Genomic DNA, 24,244 nt, shown 5'->3' on the forward strand with positions numbered 1-24,244 from the left:
AGATGGAGAGTAGTGAAGTGGAGTGGGAGGAGTGGTAATATCGAAAGGGTGGACGCCAGGAGTACTGGTGAGAGTAATATGTCGAGGGGGGGGGGGCGGTAGTGAGTGCAGTGGAGAGGAAGTAAGTTGGCGTTACCCAACTAGCCTGACTCCGACAGAGTAAATGCAAGGCACTTCTACACTCCCACGAGAACACTTTGGTTAGAGTAGGGAGAGTTAGAATGCCTCAGAGTCTAGAATGACAGCATTTTAGGGAACCAACATTAGCAGAAGGCAAACGTTTAGACAGTAAGGGTCAACATTCGATAGCAATAACCAGGGTTATGGATGCCCGGGCTAGGGAGGAGGGCAATGGCAAGATGGGAGTGAGAGGGATGGCCTTGAGCCCAACAGGGATTTTAATAAAAATACTTACACTGTCCTAAAGACTCTGAGCGAGTGTTGTGCCATCTGTGAGGATGGGCAAGAATCTTCGGTATCTACCCATTGCCCCTTTCAGATCCTCCCATATGATCATATCCCTTAATTGAGCTGTTCTGTAATAACACCTACAATTTGAGGCTGCAAAACCACATTCCATTTTAGGTAATGAAAGAATTCTGCAAGATATTTTGGGCTTCCTAGATCCCCAAATACCTCTGTAGACCCCTCTATCTATTTCCCTAAAGAAAGATTTGGGACCCTTTGTGGAGAACATTGTAAACTAGAAAAGGAGATGTGGTTTATAATTCATTTTTAGAGATGTCACTCTCTATCCACGAAAGTCATCTTTCCCTAACTTTGCTAATCAGACTTTAATGAGGCCTAGAATCGTAGGGAGTTTACATAAAATAAATGGTGTCATGTCACTAGGAAGACAAACACCTAAATATTTAAATATGACCTTCATAAGTTTCATCCCCAAACAATCTCCTCCCTGCCAATTCTGGAGTTCCACAACTACCAACAGAAGAATTCACCATTTTAAACTGTTAAAACAAAGGCTAGCCAATACACCATAATATACGATATTATATTACATTATATTATATTAATTGTTCTTTTATAACACGCTTAATACCAGAGACCGTTTTCTAAGCGCAGACTGGGATTCGAACTTGTGTTGCTATGCATTTTCTTGCATTAAAGACGAATGCGTTGCCCGTGAGCTATCCTCCCGAGCAAATGTACAATTCCAGTCATTGCTATTCTAAAAACACACAGGAGTTAGTTAAGTGAAGCATAAGGTTGTGCTTATATTCCTTGTTTCCAAATCTCACCCTGGAAATTACCTTATTGGCTCCAATGGCACATGCAAGTGGCTCCATGACTACAGCAAAAATTAGAAGTGTCAGGGACACCCCTGTTGCCTGGCCCTCGATATAAAGAACTTACTTAACACCACGCATTGCTGGACCTTCTCTCCAAACTTAACTCCTTAACACTGGCTTCAAAAACGCCATTCAACTCGATTGAATGCCTTTTTTCCAAATCAAGTGAAATCAAGACTGAATCCTATCACTGTTTCAAAAGGAAATTACGTAAATCCGGGGTTTTTTGATGTTATCAGCCCCTTTTTGCACTTCATCAAAACACACATCATCCCCATGAATTAGTTGGACCAGGCATTTTTCCAATCTGTTTGTCAATACATTAGCCAATATTTTCATATCCGTGCTTAGTAGAGAAATTGGCCTGTATGAGGCACAGTCTAACAGGTATTTTCCATTTTAAGGAGGACTGTGTTGAAAGCTTCCATTAGGCTCTCAAGCAGTTTCAACATAAAAGCGTCAAGTACATTTTTTTATAAATCTTGTGAAAGCGCATAGTAAAACCATTCGCTTCAGGAGATTTTGTAGTTTTCATGCCTTAATAATTGTTGTTTTAATTTATTCCTCTGAGATTTCCACTTCCAAAAATGGTATTTCTTTAACAGAAAGACAAGGCATAGTAACATTTCCCCAAGTATTCCTGCATCTACCCCTATATAGGGAAGTGCAAAACTCTATAAATTACACGGGCATATGTGTGTGCATTACAGAGAAGTAGTGATGAGGATGAACGAAACGTATGGTTTGTTCCTATTGGAAACGCCTCGGGAGAATCTCGACAAATTCACAACAAGTGGTTAAATAAAAAAAGACGGGTGGAGGTAGTTATGTCAGGCACAGTAAATGGACCCCACGTCAGAGCATTTCAGATAAACGTCATGTTATGACATCTCTCATTTTACCCTGTGTGCCAGTCTGCCAGATGTAGCATAGAAGAACAGGAGTGATGACTGTTGGCTTGGGACATAGTCAAAGAGCAATGCTCTGTTGGTGTATTTGGTAGGAGCAGAAGATGTTTGCAAACTGGAAGACATCACAACAGGCGAGCTGCCCCTTCTACATCAACTATGCTAGGAATCAGTAAGTAGCAAGCATGTCAGGGTCCGCAAGATGCAGCCGACATGTCCCAACCCATATTGCAATCTTGAAAGAACATGTTTATTGGGAAAACTCTCCAATCATATTCTAGGACAATCTGCAGACCCACCAAGATATTGTGCTATAAAATGGAACATTATGCAACATTTCTGATTTCCATAATTAATAAATAATGAAGATGCCATGTTAGACATTTTTTTGTTTTCATAAAATGACATGCAAGGATGAGATAACATTGAAAATTAGACCACCACACTGAAACGGTGGTAAGAATGATGTTAATATGTATGCCTAAATAGCACCCAATGGGAGGAAGGTTGGTGCAGCTGGCCTCCGGGTCTATCATGGAGGGACATGCAGCCAACCAGGGAACTCAGAACGCAAGCATTACCTCTTGGTAAAACCCATGTTCGAGTCCCCCCAGTAGCGGGAGGACGCCATTTTCCCTGCTGGTAAACAGGTAAGTCCTCCCCATCCAATCCTGCCCTCAACCCCCACCCTAATTTCCAGCCCCTTCGCCAACTCTTCTCTCACCCCAATTTACGTGAAGCTACCTGGTCCCTTGCCAGCACAGAGGACACTCATTATGCCCGGCGCTTCCCCCTGCTGCGGCAATGGCTACCAGGGACAGGGAGAAGGGACTATGTGCCTCCTCATAAGTCTGTCGGTATCCTGCGGTAGATACCGCCAGCACAAATAGGACCTTATCACGAGTTGGGTGGTATCCAGGCGGTATTACCGCCAGAATAACGCCCGGGCTAATAGCGCTACCACCAACCGGTCTGGCGCTATGAGCGCCGGATCTAGGCTTGGGCGGTGGACCCAATGGGGCATTTTTGGGGCAATTAGCGAGCTCTAATAATGCTGTGCTATTTGCACCCGAAAATGGGTGTTGGCGCATTTAGTAAATGCTGCCAGACTCGAGATTGGGCGGACCCTTAAATGCGGTGGTAAAAGCTTTACTGCTGCATTTAAGGTCTACCGCCAAAATCGTGATCAGGCCCATGGTATTACTGCTACCGGTCTAGCGCAATTTGCACCGGATCCCAAGTAGCGGTACGGCGGTAAATTCTGATTTTGCATTGGGTCCACTAGACCCAATGGGGTTAGGGGCCGCTATTAGCACCGGTGCAATTAGCGCCACGCTAATAGTCCTGAAAAATGGGCGGTAAGGGTCAATTTTCACCTCTAGCAAAAAGCTGGAGCTAAACCTCCCACTTACAGCCCAACTCATGATTGAGTGCAACTTTAAATGTGGCGATAATAGCGTTACCGCAGCATTTAAGGGTTAAGGCCCAACTTGTTATGAAGCCCTATGTGTAGTTCCCTTGTCCATGCCGATCATCTTGGTTTGCAGTTTATTTTTAAGTTGAGAAATGGCAACTGAGCCGTTTCTCACCTTAAAACATGCTGGGATGCTAATAGCAATAAGCCCCTCCGAGCGGGGGGCTTATAGGGTCTGGTAATGCCCGGGCCAACACCACTTCTGTCATGCCTGTAACTTGCCCTGGGTATTACCTGGTCTGGTAAAGACCCCACCGTTGGGGTTTATTACTTAAGTGTGTTTTTTTAATAGATTATAGTGCTTTGTATCCTAGAATGACTAAACCTTGTGATAGGTTACTTATGATTGAGAACACCAACTATGTTAATGTTAAAGGACATTTCTACCGCGCACTATCACCACCGGAGTGGTCCCCTGGCGCTCTGGCGGCTCTGAAAGAGGGAGGGAGGGTGTGTTAGTGGGAGGAGGATGGAAAAAGTGCAAGAGTGCAGTGATGTGCCGTTGGCGGCCTCGCCCGGTGGGTCCGTTGGCTGGTCCTGGGGTGTTTGCAGCCGGGAGTCGTTGTGTACTGTTGTGCGAGTCTATGTGTGTTTTATGTTTTGTTGTTGCAGTGTAGTGACGTTTGTGCGGTTTGTTGTGCTGTAGGTTTGTGGTTGCGTTTGGTTTGGAGTTTGAGAGCTGTATGAGGAGGAGGAAATTGTTAGTGGCATTGGTTAGTTGGCACCTCTATCCTGAATTGAAGAGCTGGGCTTGCGTAATCTCTCACAGATGGCGTACACCCTGTGGTTAGGACTGGGCCCGTTCTGAATTCGAAGCCCCTTTCACATCTTGCTGCCACCTCCACCAGCCTCCCCAACAACCCCATATGTTCCTCACTCCCCATTATATGGCCAGTGCACCTGCCAGTGTCCACACCTCAGTTAGTGTGGTGATTGGTAGTATCTCGACAGTTCCACAACCCAGTGGTATCTAGTAGCAGCTAGGGGCGGTTGAAGATGTTGGCTGGGGTTGTTGACTCCGTCTCCCTGGCTGTCGCCTGTGTTATGTTATTTAAATGATGCATTCCTCTGCTCCATCTTAACCCTCCGATATGTTCCTATCGGTTTTATAGAGTGGATTTGATTTGAATATCCACAGAGCACACACCATCATTCTTGGTACTGCCTGGTTATGCTGTCAATAAAAGAGAATTAAAGTTTGTTCAAGAGTTTCAGGATGCAGCATTCTCTGTTGACATTCAACGGGCTAAAGGAGGCCTACAGAAGGGTTTACCTTTTCCATTGGAGAGGTAGTTGTACCAGAGTACAGCCGTGCCCTGCCGGGGCTTCACTCGTAAATTCCCTTTATCGCAGTGCTTTCTCGTGTCTCGCAGATCAACGTCGTTCTGGATTAAGGACTGAAATAGAGAAACAGCATTGGAATTACAGGAAAACTATAAGGAAATAAAAAAGGAAACTTTTATATTTATTATTTTATTCACTTTAAGCTCTGATAAATATATAATTAGTAAAAATAGTGATAACCCATTCTAAAAAAAGATGACCCAAATAGCTACTGGCTAAAGTATATATATTTTTTTAATCCCCTGATTGGGCCAAAAGAGATAAAACAGAGTCACATAGCAAGTACAGCAGTAAGTAACGAGGAACCCCAACAGTGTGTAACGTTTGTGATATCAATACCATAGTAAGGGTTCTCGGGGTCGCTTAACGGTTCGGGACACTGCCCTATGACCAACAACCTTAACCATATGTCTACTTTGGGCAAACTAATAAATGTATCAGAGGAATTAACGCAGTTCCTTAGAAGAGTGCTCCAAGTGTGATTGAGAAGCGTGCAAGATAGGATGAGGTGACAGACCTGAATGTAGGGCAGAAAGGGGATAGTAACATTTGTAGACTAACGGATGGAATCATTTTAACTGTTCTCTGGGAACATAGTTTTAGAAAATTGTATTTGTAAAAAAAGTGGAATTCTTTTTTATCTGATTCTACTTTTTTGTATTTAAATGATAGTCTTCTGAAATAAAGCCATTACTGACTGACTGCCAACAACCATAGAGAAAAGAACACTAGTTGGGTGGGAGTCAAGGACATACAAACACTGAGGAAGTCAAGATGGCAAACAAACTAATTAGGTGTAAAGCTCATTGAAAGCATTCCAAATGAAATCATATTTATCTGACATGTCTTTTTTTAACATTCATGATCTTTTCAATTCCAGATAACAGCACCAAGCTCTTGGAGCCAGTTCATGAAGGAGGCGTTTGTAGGTGCTTTCCAACACATCAGTATCCCTCTTTTTGCAATAAGGAGGGCTTGGTTGCAACAAATGTTATGGTTCTTCAGAATATGCAATGTCCGAAGGTCTATTCCAAAGAAAAAAAGGAGAGGATTTTAGGGGACTTGGATGCCAGTTGTAAGGTCAATGCGGATGAGAACCTCTGGCGAGAAGTTCCGTAATGAGTTATAGGACCAGAACATATGAAAAACAGCCAGTCCTGCGCAATGCAAACACAAGTCCAAAGTTAATAGTTTGCATTGGTACTTTCACGTCAGAGACCAGTAAATGCGTAAGAGGATCTTCTTTCAAATAAATAGAAGTGTGAGACTCACGTTCGTCTCCTGCGGACCTGAGCAGGGCTTATGCCAAGTCAGCACATCTTTATTCATACCCAGTTTGATACCATGATTCTTGTGCATGCTCTAGCTTCTTCCTTTCCTTCCCCTTAGTGAGGTGAATGTGCAAGCTTCATGCACAAATAGGGCAACCAATAAACAAGACAAGAAGGGATGGAGGGCTACTCAGTGTAAGATTGTGAACGTAAAGTCGGTTCCCAATAAAGTGGCTTGTGTGTTAAAACAAAATATTTCCCTGTATTTCTTGTAATTAAAAATCAGGTGTTTGAAGGATAACATACTCCCATCTGCCTAGAGATCCTTACAATTCTGAAAGCCCAAATGGGACAAGGGCCTCCACTGGATTTTCCTATCACTAACTGTCAAGGCAGAATTACCCCATGGAGGAGCCCCTTAGTGAAACAGGTTATCAATCATTTTCAAAATTGTACCTCAGCACTCTCTCAATCTTTGGGTCACTGTGAAAGGGCAAGTACCAGGCAATGAGGTTTTATCAGACAAGACTAGGCACAAAAAACTGGATGGGGAAATTGCTTTTGTTCTCAAAACGGAGTAGACTTGAGTAGGGATCAGTAGTAGGAGTCTGTGCTAAGCCATGCGTTGAGACACAGCAGTATACATGCTCTATGATACTTGCCCACACCAGAGGACACAAAATCCCTCACAGCAACATTTTCCATCGAGCCAAAAAAGTGGACTCTTTGCATGTGCACCCTCACACTACAAAGCTTTTCTACCCTTTTCGATTGTTTAAGGTGGAGTGGTAAGGATAACCAACTAAACATGTACAGTAACCTAGGGAGTACACATCTTAGTAGCATTAATCCTGCAAATAAAACAACATGTTCATCTTACACCAGTGTTTGCACTCCGACTTCCAATTGTTTAATACTGACTCAAGGGTTGTCCTCATCAGATGCTTAGTATTTTGGCATATCTTATTTCCCAGGTAGCCAAAGGAGTCCTCGGTCCATTTCAGTTCTTTGTCAGAGAACATAACAGTAGGTTTACCCGGAACACCTCAATGCTTATTCTGTTTATTTTAAAGTTTAAAAGAGAATAGAAAACCTGCAGCAAATGTAACCAGAGGTTTCGTGTTGAGAGCCTTAAACAATTTTAGGAAATCCAAACATAGGCAGAACATAGGGAAGATAGCCCCACTCAGTCAAAAGCTTTCTCAGTGCCAATACTGAACACATCACAAGGTGTGAGGGGGGGTTTCCTGTGTAGGTAGATCATCCCAATCAACATTCTCATGCTGCCTTTCTATTTTTCATGAAGCCCACTTTGTGGGAAAGAACAGCCATCGCACCAAACATGTGGAATGAACGTACTTTTGCAAGAAGTTTTAGATCAGAGTTTGACAGTGAAATTTGAGAGTAATTTGAGAGCAATTTATGCATTTACAGTGATACCTACCTGGTCTCGGGATGAAAGTCAACAGAGCTAAACTCATGGTGTCTGGAACCCAAGCCTTTGAAAGGACTACGTTATAGAGACTTCCCGAAATATATCGTAAAGCGTTCCACCAAAATGTCCTATAGTATTTGATTGGGAAGACATCTAAGCATGTATCACTGTTCATTGACTTGCCAGCCAAAGCAATGTCCTCTACTGTTACTATAGGATGTATACGTTTTGGCCGTGGCACAATTGTTCGCGACCAAATTGACTGTGGACAATTTGGGCATGAAGGCAATTTTGTAGCGGCCAAATTGGGCCAAATGTAAACCGCACAATGCCCCCAAAACACTCCTCAACCCATCCACTACTTACCTCTTTCACGCCCGCTTTGTTTCTGACCCTGCAGCATCAGATCCGTCCCTCCTACGTGGGTCGGAACCGACGCTGCAGGGTCCCCCCCCCTTTTTTTTTCCATCCCCTGCCTCCAAACCTCTGGAAGCCGGGAATACCCACGCTAGCCCCAAAGGCCATCATTACCAAACATGGGGAGCGGGCGACACCCACGCAACCCCCGCCCCCATGTTTGGTAGTGATTACCCAAACTGATTGTTTACTATGGTACTGGCCAAATTTGGCGATTTACCATATGATGGTTTGTAAACGATCAATTTGGGTACTACCGCACTATAGAGTCCAAGAGGAACCTTGAAGTGTCTTCCAAAGTGTGAATAAATAGGTTTCAGAAAAGGGAGCTAAGGTCTAGGTTTATTGTGGGTTGGTAGAGGTTGCTATAATAGTGTCAGAATGCTGAGCGAATGTCAGCCTTTACAGCAAACACCCTGCTTTCCCCATATAGAATGGGGCACACTTTCCTAGATTCTTCCTGCCTTCTCAACAGAGTCGCAAAAGGTTTGATGAGTATAGTCAAAATGCCTTTCCACTTGATAGGTGAACACAAAATGTAATCCGTTTCTTGTCTTTTGTAAGCTTGCCAGGTTAGCCTCAGTCAGGTTGATGATGTATTTCCGCTCTGCTTCCCTTAGGGATTGTTCTATGGTGCTCAGTGTCACCATTCTTTCATTATTAACCCACCAGAGCAGAGCATACATGCCTTCAGTGTGTTCCAGAAATTGGACACGTCTTCAATCTGGGGGTGGACCAGTGCGGGAGGATCACCTGGGTGAGGGGTCTTCGGGGAGTGGAAGTGGGACACCGGATTGCGAGACGCGGCATCCCCTTCCGGATACTTAGGAACTCAAAACCCCCTCTTTTCTAACACGAACAACTCACTGTGAGAGACAACAGACTAACACCCGAGCCGTATATCTGATTTACCCCAATACAATGGTCAGGCAATTACTGATCATTGCACACAACTGACTTCCACCACAATTCCTCACACGGATAAAAAGGCAGAGCACGAAAGCACACTCTGAGCAAGGCAAAGCACACGAGGGAACAGCAGTTCCAAGATGGCGGTTTGATACAAGGCGAAAGATGGCAAGACCGAAGAGGATTGCAAGGAGGGGAGTGCCCTTCATCTTTTCACCGAAAGACCGGAACTTTCATGAGCCTTTCAGAATAGGAAACGTAAGACCCGGAATCAAAGCTGAAGAATCCTGCATTGTGTGTCTGAGGTACCCGGGGCTCTTCTGCGTCGATAGTCAAGACGGGGAGAATTTTTTGCCGCTGTGGTACTGTCCTTGGCTCCTACAACAAAGCAGCATCAGTGAAGTCAGCACAGACGGTGAGTTGGGCAGACTGATACCACACCAGACTGTGTTGAAGCCAAGGTTGCAAGCAGCAACATTGTACAGAGAAAACTGAAGATAACAGTGTGTGAAGCGTATGCAGTAGGCTTTGTGAATAAAAACAGCTGATGAGTGACTGAACTTTGAAGCCAAGATACGTTACGGTAGACGGAGTGGTTTGGCACCACGTGGGTGCTCATTTGAAAGTCTCTGTTAGGTATCCAACTGAGAGGTAGCAAATGTTAAAAAGGAAAGGAATTGTGAAATTGAAGTGGTCCTGCAACCGGTCAAGCCAAACCCTGTGCACATTCGAAAGTCTTCAATAGTTGATGTTAACTGAAATTGGTTCGAGCCCGGCCGAGGGAGACTAATTGTGTTAAAAGGGACCTTAGCCCGGCTGAGGGGGATCCGAGGTGAACCATGAGTCACCCCAAAAAGACTAGCCTATGAACATTGTGTTAAAGAAATCTGAGCCCGGCTGAGAGGGATCCGAGATGAATAGTGAATCACCTAAATTTTCACTTGGGTAGTCTTCTTCCTCGGATTCCCCAAGATCCCCCTCCTCCTCACCTCAGCTTGTGGCTTCTAGCGGCGCCTTCTTCTTCTTCCAAAGACTTCCCTCTTTTTATGTAGATATGGCCTGCCATGGGAGGAAGCCACCGTTACCGCTTAGAGATGTAGCGGCCAGCTGGCCACCCCCGGGACGGCCCAGGTGAGGGGAAAAAGCCAGAAGGCACAAAAAAAACCTAAACAGGATCTAAGCACTCTGTGTATCCGGTTTCTCACAATTTGCAATGTTAGCAGGTGAATGAGATGACGGTAAGTATCTGACAGGCTACCTGCAGTACCGGTCTGGTGGAACATGGGTTTCGGAATGTAATTGGCCGGAATGAAGGTATCTGGTAAAGGTAAGTCTGAAGGGAAAGCGGCGGAGAGACCAAGGGGAGAACCAGGCTCCAGTGGAGCACAGGAAGCGGAAGAAATAGCGATAAAGTAAGCGTACGGGAAAACCCAGAGGGGTGAAACAAGAGATACAGAGCGAGCCAAGGAGAGGGGAATCGGCACGCGCGGAAGGAAAGCGCAGAGCCGAGCAGGCAAGCCAAAGAGGACAGGAGAGCAGAGAAGACTGTCATGATGTCTATCCCCGGAAACCTAGACCAAGTCCAGCAACCCCAGAAGCAGGCATCAAGTTATCCCAAGCAAGCCCAACAACCCCTGCTAGGGGCTATTTGGGTGCAGTCTATGGCGCCAGGCTCATATTGACAGTCAGTCCTGGTGCCATAGGAGCCAGGCTCATAGATTAAAACTTACCTGATGCAGACCATGCTGCAAACTTTCCTGATGCAGACCATGCTGCAAGAGCTCCAAGCCAAAAGAGGCTTGGAAGGGACTACTTTACCTAGGGACTATTTTTTTACTCGGGTGGGGCTGGAGAGGAATACTTACCTGGGACTATTTTGGAGGCTATTTAAACCACGCCCGAAGAGCACCACACGCTTCGCGTTATTCTGCATCCAGCAGCGTAACGCTTACTGTGCCTGCAAGTCTGCATCCAGTCTTCTGCCACGCCCGCCTCGAGTTTGGAGCTCCTAGAAAACGGGAGAAAGAAGGAGAAAAGGTTAGAACAAGAGCAATACCTTTGATCCTTACCTGAATTCCCGATCCATCGCGCCTTCGAGCTGGAAGAAAGAAGTTATTTTATGCGCATCGCCTCGCTTGCTGCAGCGCCGCGCTGAACTCACCGGCCTTCGCACCATCTTCACATTCCACCACATCCTCCTGCATGTATCCGCTGCACTCCGGCACCTAAGGAGAATACAAGAACAGCAAGGTGAGCCAAGGGAATACACAGAGGAATATTAGTTACCCCCCCATAGGCTTACCTGATTTTACCACCGGGGGTACTATTCCTCGTCACGGGTCGGCGCAGCTTCCACTGCATCTTCGCCGAACCCCGGCCCCTAAGTGGAAACAAAAGGACAGCAAGGTGAAACAAAGGGACTAACAAGGGGAACCCTCCTCACCACAATAGACTTACCTGATTTTGCCGCCGGAGGTATTATTCCCCGAGACTTCATACTTTCTCTCAGCGCCTGAATAAGGGAGAAAGCAACAGGTTAAATATTGACATTATTTTATCGAACTGTGTTTGGGTAATACAAATCCTTACCAGAATATTACCGGTTGCCACAAGGAACTCTTCACTAGGGTCAAGCTGCAACCTGCAAGGAATCGGACAAGAGTGAAAGTCAGGCATTTGAACTCTTACGAACTTCATACTTACGGCGTCTTGCCGGGAACCTCACAGTCAATATTGTTCTGGAACTCACCAATTCCTTCGAGCCAGTGAAGCAACTGGTTATCAACGCGCCCCTGCGCTCAATGCAGGATGGAGAGCTCATCTTTTCAAACCATCAGGTGAGACTATAAGAGGGGACATCAAAGGTGATCTGTGGGGAGAACAGCGGGGTTGGGGGATTTACGCTCAACTCCACTGGTGGTTAATTCCCTTTCTCCATTTGCAGAAGAATATTCCTACGGGCCAAGCAAACGAAGCTAGGTGGGCCACTCCATTCCGTCATCTCGCCCCTAAGCGTCACGTTGGCGGAGACCGCAGCTGTCCAGTTCAGATCGACGCCTCTGTGGGAGCCAGGTGAGCGTAACAAAGACAGAGTGAGAGGGGAAAGCGAGAGGAGAAAACGAGAGAATCCGCGAGAGGACGCAGGGGAGAGGCAGGAGAAGAACCGCAGTGAGATGTGGCCGAATGTCTAGAGAAAAAAGGCACGCCGTGCAGTGTGCACGGAAAGCGGACAACACTATTGTGTAAACCCAACAAGTGCTACCACTGAAGTGGGTTGTAACACGCCAACCACCGGGAGGAGGGGGAAGATACCCTCCCAGCGGCGGCCATGTTGAAATTCACTAGACCGCTAATCTGAACAGATTGGGAACATAGTGGAACCTTCAATGGCCGTGGGTACACCAGCTGTCCCACATGCGCCACCCCACACGGCGCATGACATAAATTGAGTACTTGTGAAAAGATGAAAGAGGAAAACATTGTTTATTTGATCGCATCAGGCCCTCTGAATGAAGAGACTTTCATGAGCAAACAGACTTGAGCACAGAAGTGATTGATTGATGATGATTGAACTGTTTTTTTGTGCTAAAGAAGCCAGAGACTGTGTTGCGCTCGAGTGAACGCATTGTCCCGTGCTGAAAACGTGGCAAAGGGAGGCCAACGGCCTGAACATCCTGACATATCATTTTATGAACACTTCTTTTTCGTAATTCTGCTTCCCACACTATTTGTAATTAGAGGTAAGGATTGGCAATAGGTTTATTAGTATTATTTTGACAAGACACCACTAGGACTGTGTTATTATTATTTGATGGTCGTAGCTTGCACCACTCTGTAGATTTAGAATTATATAGGCGTTTTTCAACCCCTTTTAGAAGTTCAATAAACACCCTTGAACTGTGGTCACTTGTGTCTTTCTTACTGTTAATAACATGCCTTCCTTACAGACCTAAGAAAGTATGGTTGTGAAATACCCAGGAGACATTAGAGCAGTGGTCTCCAAACATTTTTCTCTGTTGAGCCCCCTTGATTAAATATATTTTATTACCACCTCCCCAAATGCCATATCTGCTTATATTTTTGATTAAAAGCCATCACTGTGCTCCCTTTTCACATTCACCATCTCAAGTTTGAAATATTGGGGAGTTCTGATTTTTGGGAGCAGTACTAAACAGGGTTGGAAGAAGTTACATAAAACCGCTGCTAGATCCTCTGCAGCCCAATTATGACTCTTACATAGGAGATTTGAGCGTGTTTAACAAATAAAAATGTATATAATGTTGTGCAGTCAAAGAATATCACTTTTCATATAAGTACACATTAATAACATGATAAAACGAAAACACAAAAACATATAATACAATAACATAATCAATCCTCAGAACACAGACTTTTCTTTTCCATGGCTTTCCATCTCTCAACCTATACATTTTTTAGAGCCTAACAAAGTAATTAAACAAAGATCGTTCAATAATTTGAACACTTCAATAGTTAAAAAGGTTTCATGTCCTAAGCAGAATCGTTGTCAAAAGTCCAGCGTGGTCAACCAGCCCCCATATGTCCACAAAATGTCTGAAATGGAACACCCTCAAATTCTGAACAGCGGGGCATTGGATCAGAATGTGCCGCAGCGATTGGTTTACACCCCCATCACACAAGTCACAGATTCCCTTTGCTTTTTTCTCGTTGTCCCTTACAGCCAGGATTTCTCCTGTACGGAGGATTTTTAGGATAAATCTTCAACATTCTGCTCTCCATTTAGAGTTAGGGAAATGCTTCAAATAAGGAGAAAGGGAGTCTTGCGGTTTGCCTAAAAAGAAAAAGGATCTATACAATGTTTAGAATCTCAATAGCCAATATCTGATCTGTTCTTTGTATTGATGATTTGGTTCCTACTGGATATTCTATCAGATCCCCTACTGTACAAGGACAATTGGCCAGAATTGAGATGACAGTTCCCTCCAGCTTACGCAGGAACTGACTGGAACCCTCCTGCAATAAGGAATTGCCATATTGACTATTTGGTTCCTTTTAGGTGCGGCCTGTGACCCGGGCCACGGCGCATGAGTGGGCACTGCAGAGCTTCCATATACGCCAACTGTGTTAGCACTTTTTATTATTTTAATTATATCTATTTTTCTATCTTTTTAATTTCTTTTCTTATACACCAGCATTTGTACCTGTATCTGAGGGACGCCTGGACTCATAAGGACCCCAACCCTCGCGCTCGGATCCTCGCAGTCCTCTTTTTATTTTCAGACCTCCATTCACTCGGGGGATTGGGGGGCAGTCCTTCTCTGCCTTCGGGCAGTGTAAAGTGATTGGCAGCCTGAGAGCTTTTAAGCACCAGTCTACTGAATTGCTGGTGGATGCACACGGCAGGCATTTGTTCCGGTGCCTTTTCCTTTTGTTTTCTCTTATTGCATAGACTATTTGTTTTTTTTATAAGTGTGGTCTGTTACCCGGGCCACAGCGCGTAACTGGGCGCTGCAGACCTTCCATTCTCACCTACTCTGTTAGTGCTTTTTATTATTTTAATTATATTTATTTTTCTATCTTTTTAATTTCTTTCCTTGTACACAAGCATATGTACCGGTATCTGAGGGTGCCTGGCCTCATAAGGACTCTGAGGCTCATGCTCGAAACTTTATTTTCTGACCTCCATTCACTTGGGGAGGCAGTCCTTCTCTGCCTTCGGGTGGTGTAAAGGGATTGGCTAGGGTTATACCATGTGCATATTTAGGAAGCTAGGCCTTAGACAGCGCAGCGGTCGTGCTCAGCTGGAGAGGACTTGTTGTGCCAAAGTTGCGCCTAAGTTAAGCCCGTCTGGGCACGTCCGTGCTAAGGACGGGCATGGACCTCACGCTCTAGTCCCATAATATCACTAGAGGATATTTTACGGTTAGCCCCTCTCAATACAATTTTTCCATCCAACTTTGTTCTATGCTCCCTGCTGATCCAGTTGTCACCGTTAGCGATAAGTGTACTTTTAACACGTTTTTAATCAATACTCGTTCATTGGTTGCACATGCTAGCTCCAAATGTGATTTCCTGTCTGAAACCCTCCCAGACATATTATGCCTGACGGAAACATGGCTAGCTGAAAATTCACCCCCCTCTTTGACACAAGCTCTCCCGGTGGATATAATATCCTACATCTTGACCGTGAAGCCCCTCACCCTGCGGGCGGAATTGCTATTATTTTGACACCTACCTGGACATTCTCGGGGGTCTCACTCTCATACAGCTTTAGAAATGGAAGCCTTGCTAGTGCACTGTACAGTAGCAGTATCCTACACAATTCATTATTCATTTTCTCATTATATATCAGATTTTTTAAATCCATTTGTTGAGCTAGGTGCATCTCTCCAGATGAAATTCTGTAATTTAATAGTGCTGGGAAATGTTAATATTAGATACAATCTTCCCCACTCTCCCATATACTAGCTTAGTTTTTCAATTCATTTAACGATCTTGGACTCTCTCGGCTAGTATATGAATCCACTCTCATAAAGGAAGGTATACTTGATCTTATCTTTCCAACTGAAACATTGGCAGTGGTTACTCCAGCTCAGCAAATTCTCTGATCAGACCACTATCCAATTTCATTTACTGTCTCTGGCGTGGCGGCTTTCCACCAAATTAGATCGACCCCTTCTAAGAAACGTAATTACAGCATGGTAGACCATGCACATTTATTGTCTCTGATTAATGAGAAAAGTCAGGCAGCCTCTGTATTGGATCTATCTTTTCTATCCCAGACACTGTTTGATATGGCTGATAATGTGGCACACCTGAGAATTACCCATGGCAGGAAATGTCCATTGTCTCCTTGGTACACGGATGAGCTAACAATCCTGCAACTGAAGGTTAGACAGCTGAACAGAGATGGCGTTTATCCTATGAGCCTATCCACAAATCTGCCTTTTTCGTCAAGTTACCTATGACTACCATGCAACAATATTCACTGCTAAACAAGTCTTTTTTCACATTAAGTTGAGCTCTTAATTAATCCAAAGAACTATTATCAGTAGTTACATCATTGTCCTTTCTGCTCACTTCATTCCTAATGTGGTGCCATCTCAATTCCTTGTCAGAGTTCTTTATAACCAAAATTGAAAATATACGCAATTTTATTTCTTTAAATGGTCATTACATACCCCATGGATCAGTGCAGAGACGGTGGTCACAGTAGCGCACCTATGGGCTATGGGCTGTTTTTTCACAATTTTCTTCTGAGGATATACTTAATGCACTGAGTCATCTCAAGTCTCCTACTCCATTCGATCCGGTGCCTCTTAATGTGATCAAGGAGATTATGCCATATTTCCTGTCAGACAGGTATTATCCCTTGTGTGCTGAAGCAAGCCACTGTAAACCCGCTCTTGAAAAATCCCTCACAGGATGCTTCTGTCCTGTATAACTATCGCCCCATTTCTTTACTACCCTTTTCTATGAAACTCATAGAATCTTTGGTATCACCTCTTCTTTCTTCCTTATTATTGATGGCAATTTCAAGGGCGCCCCCATTCTTTTAACTTGTTCCAGAGGCGCCCTCTATTGATCGTATCGAAAGTGTTCGATAAATGTATGCGGGCTCCATGGGGGAGGGGGAATTTCCTTTCCTCCAAGCCTTACCCCGCATGATGTTAATAATCAGACAGTTTAATGAGGTTGAAATGCCTTTCTTAAACCTGATTTGCGCTTTATTCAGGATCTACAATTGAGGTCCCACAGCTCAAGCTCACAGAGAATCGCTTTGTAGATGGGAAATATAATAGTGGTTCTCCAGCTAGGAGGACACCGACTGGAAATGATCACGCTGTTAAATAAGACCAATAACATTTTCTTTTTTTAAAACTTCTTTTAATTTAATTTAATAAACAACATAAAAAGCATCACGATACCACAACATTTAGCATTAGCATGTTACACTGATAAGAAGCAGAAGAACATAACGGCCTTACCCCTCAAATCCCCCCCCCCACTGCCACACCCAGAACCCCCTAAATACATTAGGGTATCAACAATAGCGATTTAAACAGTCAAGGCATGCAGCATCAGACCATCGGGGTTGAGTACGGCCTATACAGTTCCACAGTCACCTAATGTAGGTGACCACTAAGTCCCAGGTTAAATATGCCTGTCAATTTTTACCACGTCTCCTCACCTGGACATTCCATTGTACAAACCCTTAGGATCAGGCCAAGGCAGGCTTGCTTGTTAGGGGCTTGGGCCGATTTCCAATGCAGGACTAGGAGTTTTTGTGCCGAGGACAGAATTATATGAATCAGTTGTTTTACTGCAATGTCTGTTTGCCATCCGTCATCGCCGGAGCTGAAGAGCATGGGCCCGGGGGCGAGAGCCACAGTTGCGTTTGGTATATGAGAGACCAAATCATGTACATGTTTCCAGTAGCCGCGGATGACTGGGCAGGTCCACATGTTGTGTCCCAGGGTGCCAAGCTCATCGCACTGCCGCCGCATGTGGGAGATTGTGCCGGACCCACGCAGTGTAGTTTACTAGGGGTATAGTAGAGCCTTTGGATCAGTTTGTACTGGATTCCCCTGTTACGTATGTTATAAGACACGGCAGGTATGTTTTCAAAAAATTCAAACACATGCCCTGTAACAATAGGAGTCTGTAGGTCCCGGCCAACTGTGTCGCTAGGGTTAAGTTCTGTGTAGTGCTATTGGGGGTGAAGATGGAGTAGGACGTGTATTCTGGGATAATCAGTAGGGGTCCCGGCCCATCTCCTGCTCGCTTGGCGAGGGAGGCTATGCGATGTAGCGCCTGGGTGGAAATATTCGCTTTAATCACTCTGCGTATGGTGTAGTAATGTAACCACTCTGACCATCGGAGATGTAGGACCCCCCCTGGTTTCCGGGAATTCCATCAGTTCTTCGCCGTTGTATAGGTTGTTTACCTGGATATCTACCCATAGGGAGATCTGGAGTTTGTGCAAGATATGATCAAGGCCCATAGATAGGATTGCGCGCACACTAATCCACGACGGGGCCGTCTGGGTGTTGGTGCCCAGTAATCCCCTCAGCCTATGCCATTGGGAGAGGGTAGGGCCAAGAAGCGGGTGGGTTCTAACATTTTCGGCCAGCATTATCAATGGGATAGCTAGGATTTCTGTTGGTGTGTATGGCGCAGTTAAGGAAACTTCGATTTGCCGCCAGCTGGCTAGCTCGGTCGTGTCAAACCATCTTTTTGCCCAGCATACTTGGGTGGCCTGGTAGTATGTACGCCACACCGGTACCGCTAGCCAGCCGTCAGAACCTGCAGCCGAATTATGGCTTTTTTACCCTTCTAAATAAACTTGGACAAACGCTTGTCCAAATCCTTGTACATTTTCAATGTGGGGGCGCATGGGATCATTAATGCCAGGCATATCAGTTTCGGTAGCGCATTGATTTTGATTGCGTTTATGCGCCCTGGCAGCGATAGTGAAAGCGTATTCCACCTGGTTAGATCCTCTGAAATCTTTGCTAGGATAGGCGCGGATCCCTAGGTATTTGATGCATTGTTTCTACAACCGGAAGAGGGCGACTCCGCCAGGATCCCATGGTATGTCAGGCCTTATCAGCATTATCTCCGATTTTGACCAGTTCACCTAATAGCCCGTCATGGGTCCATGTTCCGGCAGGAGGCGACATAAGCGAGGGACGGAGGTATCAAGGTCCCGTACATATACCAATAGCTTCTCTGCTGAAGGCTCAATGGACAAAGCGTAAAGGAGGGGGGAAAAGGGGAAACCCTGCCTGTTACCCAGGTAGAGACTACATTTTTCAGATGTGCGCCCGTTAGTCATTACTGAGGCCTCGGGGTTGGAGTATAGGAGGTGAATGAGCTTTAGCATAGCCGGCAGGAATCTGTAGGTTTCTAGTGCCTTGAACATGAAGTCCCACTGCACCTTATCAAGCGCTTTCTCTGCGTCGATTGTCAGGACCAATTCGTCTGGGGACTTCTGCCCCGCCAGGACATAAAGAAGCCTCCGGACTTTGTCCACAGAGTGGCGCCCAGAGATGAATCCTGTCTGGTCCAGGGGGATAAGATGGGGGAGTAATTTATCGACCCTTCTCGCTAAACACTTGGCCAAGATTTGTGTGTCTGCCTTTATGAGGTCAGATTGGCTGATAAGATCCACAGTCCTCTGGGTCCCACCCTGGTTTGTGGAAGACAATGATGTTCGCGACGAGCATCAAGCTCAGTAGGTGCCCCGAGGCTGCTGCGTCTGTGAAAACCAAGGCAAGTAGTGGCTCCATTCGGTCACACATTATCTTGTACAGGTCTATCGGGATACCACCCGGCACCGACGCCTTCCCCCCCGGACAATGAAACAATGGCTTGGGAGACTTCATCTGCCGAAATTGGCTGCTCCAGCACCATCCTTTGTGACTCGTTAATAGAGCATAGATAAAGCGTGGCAAGGAATTTCAAAATGATCTCTGTCCGGGACGAGTAGAGCAGCCTTGGCATAGAGCTCCAGGTAGAATTCCTCAAAACGTTTGTTAAAAACCGCTTTATCTTTAAGTACCCTCCCATCCTCATCTCTGATAATTTGTTGGGAAGCCTGTCTGGTACGCAGTGCTAGCACCATGAGATGGGGAGGTCTGCCAGGATCCAGGAAGTAAGCCAGTGAACGACTTCTGTATGCGATGGGTCACAATTTGCTTGAGTTCCCCTCTTAGCCTATTGAGTTGGGCATATGTGCTCGGGTCTCGGGTCCGCTTGTGTTGGGTTTCTGCGTGTGAAATATCCACCTGAAGCCTTTCTCCCCTCTCTCGCCACCCCTTCACTTTGTGTGCCCACTGCGAAATGCACGGTCTCCGGAAAAGGCTTTAGAGGCGTCCCAGCACAAGGCCGGATTGTATTCTGGAGTCAGGTTAGTCCACCAGAAGTATGGCGATCTTGTGCTGGAAGTTCAAAAGTCGCATTGTTATTGGTCTTGGTCGTTCTCCGGCTGTTGGTTTCGGTATTGGGCTCTATGGATTCTTTCAATAGTAAATGAGTTTGTGTCTTGGATCCGTAACTGGTCTTTGAAGAGGCAATATACCTAGGCCTCGAGGTCCGACCCCTCAGCTTGCTCCGAAAGGCCAATAATTCACAGGTTATTCCATTGAGAGTGATTTTCTAGATCCTGGACTTTGGCCCGAGGCGCTGCACTTCCTTAATGAGTCCTTCCAGGTCGGTGGCTGCGGTTGCACAGTTATCCTCAAGCGCACTGATTCTCTGCTCATTGTCAGTGGTCCTCTCTGCCTGGGCATTGAGGCGAGTTTGCATGTCTTGAATGTTCCTATTGATCTCTAGGACCATGGTATGGGTTTCCTGTGTGCTGTGGCTGATCACCTGCACTTCCGTGAGTAGGATCTGGAGCTGGTTCAAACATCCATCTTCCCGAGTAGTCTCGTCAGTCAGGGTTGAGGTGGAGCAGCGGGGGTTGCTGGACAGTATTTATTTTCCGCATCGTTGAGGGGGGCATCTGCCATACCCCAGTCCAGGGAGGAGGGATGTGCTGGCTGATGTGCGGCTTTTGTGCGGCTTTTGTGCTGGAGGGAGCCAATATTCTGCATTGGGCTGGGGGAGGTGTTCTGAGCTCCCCCTAGCGTTTCTTTTCCCCTGTGCCCTACCGGGCATCTACGCCAGGACCACTGCTTGACCCTATAGTGGGTGCGCTGGCTGGATTTGTGGCTTGATCACCAGTACCTCCTCATGAGTGGTTGGCCCTTTTTCCTTTCACCTTCCGGACCCTTTGTTAGCCTCAGTTGCCAGGGGCCCATCAGTGACAGATGTTTCCCTGGGGGGCCGCTCCCTCTGATGTCTCCTAGTTGCCGTTGAGCCTGCAGAGTTGATCCTGTCACTGCCTTGACTGCGGCAATGGTAGCAGGATATGTATGTCCTTTTGCTTGATGGGGGCACACAGGTCCCAGTTACCAGTGGAACGGTGCATGGATGCACTAAAAGCTCCAGATGAATGGGCTAGCTTCAAGGGGCCCCGGGCTGCGGTCAGTATCTAAAGGCATACGCCATCATCGCGGCTCGCTGCGATCCCCTGTCTATGAGCAGGATTATGGCTGTAGCCCAGCGCCGGGCTCTGGGCTTTCTCACCTGGGCCCCAGGAGGTGTAGGAAGGAACAAGTTACTTACCTGTAACTGTTGTTCTCCAGCATGGGTCTGGCATGGATTCACATGCTCATGAATATTCCCCGTCGTCAGGCTGGGAATCCTCGGTAAAGAAAAAACCAGTATCAGTTTCGTTTCTGATCTGTCTTTCGTAGTAATAACCAATCACTGGTCTCTGCGTCATACTGACCACAGCCAATGACTGCCCTCTACCTAAGCACCGCCTCTGGCAGCCATCTTCAGATTTGGAAGCACGTGAAGTGGCAGTATGACCAAGTGAAGAGCCGCAGAGGGGTAGGCGGGAGGGTTCGCATGTGAATCCATGCCAGACCCATGCTGGAGAACAACAGTTACAGGTAAGTAACTTGTTCCTTCTCCAGCATGGGGTCTGGCATGGATTCACATGCTCATGAATAAAGAATACATAGCAGTACACACATGCACAACCACGGGAGGTGGCAAAGGCTCAACATTAAGCATCACATCAACTCAACATTAAGCATCTTACCTCCTCACCAGGCTCACCTCAGGCGAACAGGTTGCGCAGCACTGCTTGGCCGACCCTGGACTCCTCCCTGGAATCCCGGTCGACGCAGTAGAATTTCGTGAAGGTGTGCGTCGACCTCCACGTAGCAGCCCTGCATATGTCCAGCAGGGGCACACCAGATAGGAACGCCGTGGTAGCTGCGATCGCTCTGGTGGAATGGGCTCTCGGACGGCCAGGCAGCGGTCGGTTTGCCAACCGGTGACAGTACATGATACAGCCGGAGAGCCATCTGGAGATGGAAGCCTTCGAGAGAGCCTTCCCCTGATTGACAGGTCCAAAGTTCACAAAGAGTTGTGACGTCTTCCGAAAACCCTTCGTGCGGTCCACGTAGAACTACAGCGCTCTAGCTACATCCAGCGAGTGCAAAGTCCTCTCAGCCGGCGACGAAGGCGACGGGAAGAACACAGGCAACACCAAGGGTTCGTTGAGATGGAAGTCCGACGGTACCTTGGGCATGAAGGAGGGGTGCGTCCTGAGCACTACCCTCGTGTCGTGGAAAGTCAAGTACGGGGCCTTGCAGGAAAGGGCCTGGATCTCTCCCACTCGTCGTGCGGAGGTGATGGCCACAAGAAAAGCTGTTTTCCACGATAGAAACTTCAACGGGGCCGAGTGCAGAGGCTCGAACGGAGGTCCCATGAGCTTGGTCAGCACCACGTTGAGCTCCCACGCCGGGGCCGGAGCCTTCACCGGCGGGAACGATCTGAACAGTCCCTTCATGAACTCTTTCACCAGACGATGAGACCACAAGGACGTCCGCCCCGTGGTTCTGGTGTATCGGGAGATCGCAGCAAGATGAATCTTGATGGACGCGTGTGCCAAACCAGCTTTGGCCAGCGTCAGCAGGTACGGCAGTACTTGGGGAGCCGTAATCCGTAGAGGGTTAATCTTCTGCGCGTGGCACCAGACAGAGAACCTCTTCCATTTGTGTCCGTAGCATTTAAGAGTCGAGGACGCCCTGGCCTTTGCAAGAACCTCTCTGCAATCGGCCGGTATGTCGTATCCTCCAAACTCTAGCGCTGCAGGAGCCAGGCCTGCAAGTTCAGCGACTTCGGGTCGTGGTGGAGGATGGCGCCTCCTTCCCTGGAGAGTAGATCCGCGTCCGCCGGCAGCTTGATCGGCGGGGACGCTGACAAGTCCAGAAGGTCCGGGAACCATATCTGCCTCGGCCACGCAGGTGCGACGAGGATCATCCTGCACCGTGACCTCTTGAGCTGGTTGACGAGCCGGATAAGCAGAGGCAAGGGAGGGAACGCGTAGAGGAACAGGCCCTCCCAGGGGAACGAGAAAGCATCGCCCATGCTCCTCGTCTGGGGAAACCTGCTGGCGAACCTCCGGCACTTGGTGTTCGTCGCCGTCGCGAACAGGTCGATCTGGGGTGTGCCCCACCGTCGGAAGAGGCGATCCACCAGATCCTGCCGTAGTTCCCACTCGTGGCACGAGCGCAGCTCCCTGCTGAGTGAGTCGGCGATGGTGTTTTTTATCCCTGCCAGATGAAACGGCACCAGAAAAATCCCTTGGGCGACGGCCCAATGCCACAGGTCCTGCGCCTCCTTGGACAGCGCTGGGGACCTGGTTCCGCCCTGTTTCCTGATGTAAAACATGGTGGTGGTGTTGTCGGTGAAGATCCTCACCACCTTGCCCTTGAGGGACGGAAGGAAGGACCTGAGGGCCCAAAACACTGCACGGAGCTCCAGGACGTTGATATGCAGGGACTTCTCCGTCGGGAGCCAGAGTCCCCTCGCGTGCAGATTTTCGGTGTGCGCTCCCCACCCTTCCAGGGAGGCATCCGTGGTCACAGTCTCCTGGTGGGCTGGGGTCTGGAAGTCCATGCCCGCCGTCAGATGCGCGCGGGTGCCCCACCACCGTATCGCTCGTCGGAAATTCTCGTCGAGCTTGATCCTTTCCTCGAAGCTGCCCGTCGTCTGGATCCAGCGCGCATCCAGGAATTCTTGCAACGGGCGCATCCGGAGCCTGCACATGGGAATGAGGTAGATGCAGGAAGACATCATCCCGAGGAGGGACTTGATGGATCTCACTTTTGCCGCGTCGGCCACCAACATCCGTTGCACCTTGCCCAAGATGGTCCTGGTCCTCTCCTCCGACGGGGAGGCCAGAAGGGACACTGTGTCGAGCCTCGCTCCCAGAAACAGTGCGACTTGCGCGGGCACCAGGTGGGATTTGGCGTAATTCACGGAGAATCCCAGGTCCGTGAGGAGTTGGACGGTCCTTGCCGTGTGGACCACGGCGAGCTCCTTCGTCTTGGCGCGGATGAGCCAGTCGTCCAGGTAGGGGTAGACGTGAATCCCCTCGCGGCGCAGCTGCGCCGCCACCGGTGCGAGGCACTTGGTGAATACCCTGGGTGCCGACCGTAGTCCGAAGGGAAGGGCTTTGAACTGGTAATGACGCCCTTGGACCACGAACCTGAGGAATTTTCGGTGCCCCTTTAGGATGGGAATGTGGAAGTAGGCATCCTCCAAATCCAACGACGATAGGAAGTCTC

The 24,244-nt window shown here is 47.4% G+C and overlaps 1 protein-coding gene across 2 annotated transcripts in view; it reads right to left on the bottom strand.

The window, feature by feature from the left end:
- P4HTM (prolyl 4-hydroxylase, transmembrane) overlaps window positions 1-24,244 on the bottom strand; it is a 971,989-nt gene that overhangs the window by 192,780 nt on the left and 754,965 nt on the right. For both annotated transcript variants that reach the window (XR_011301876.1, XM_069643317.1), the window contains exon 8: window positions 4,966-5,089. Coding sequence is in view for 1 of the 2 variants with exons in the window: in XM_069643317.1 (XP_069499418.1) it covers window positions 4,966-5,089 (124 nt within the window). In the remaining variant the exon portion in view is untranslated. The remainder of the gene's footprint in view (window positions 1-4,965; window positions 5,090-24,244) is intronic.

Source organism: Ambystoma mexicanum, chromosome 2p (assembly GCF_040938575.1).
Source record: "Ambystoma mexicanum isolate Mex_15411 chromosome 2p, UKY_AmexF1_1, whole genome shotgun sequence".
Lineage (NCBI taxonomy): Eukaryota > Metazoa > Chordata > Amphibia > Caudata > Ambystomatidae > Ambystoma > Ambystoma mexicanum.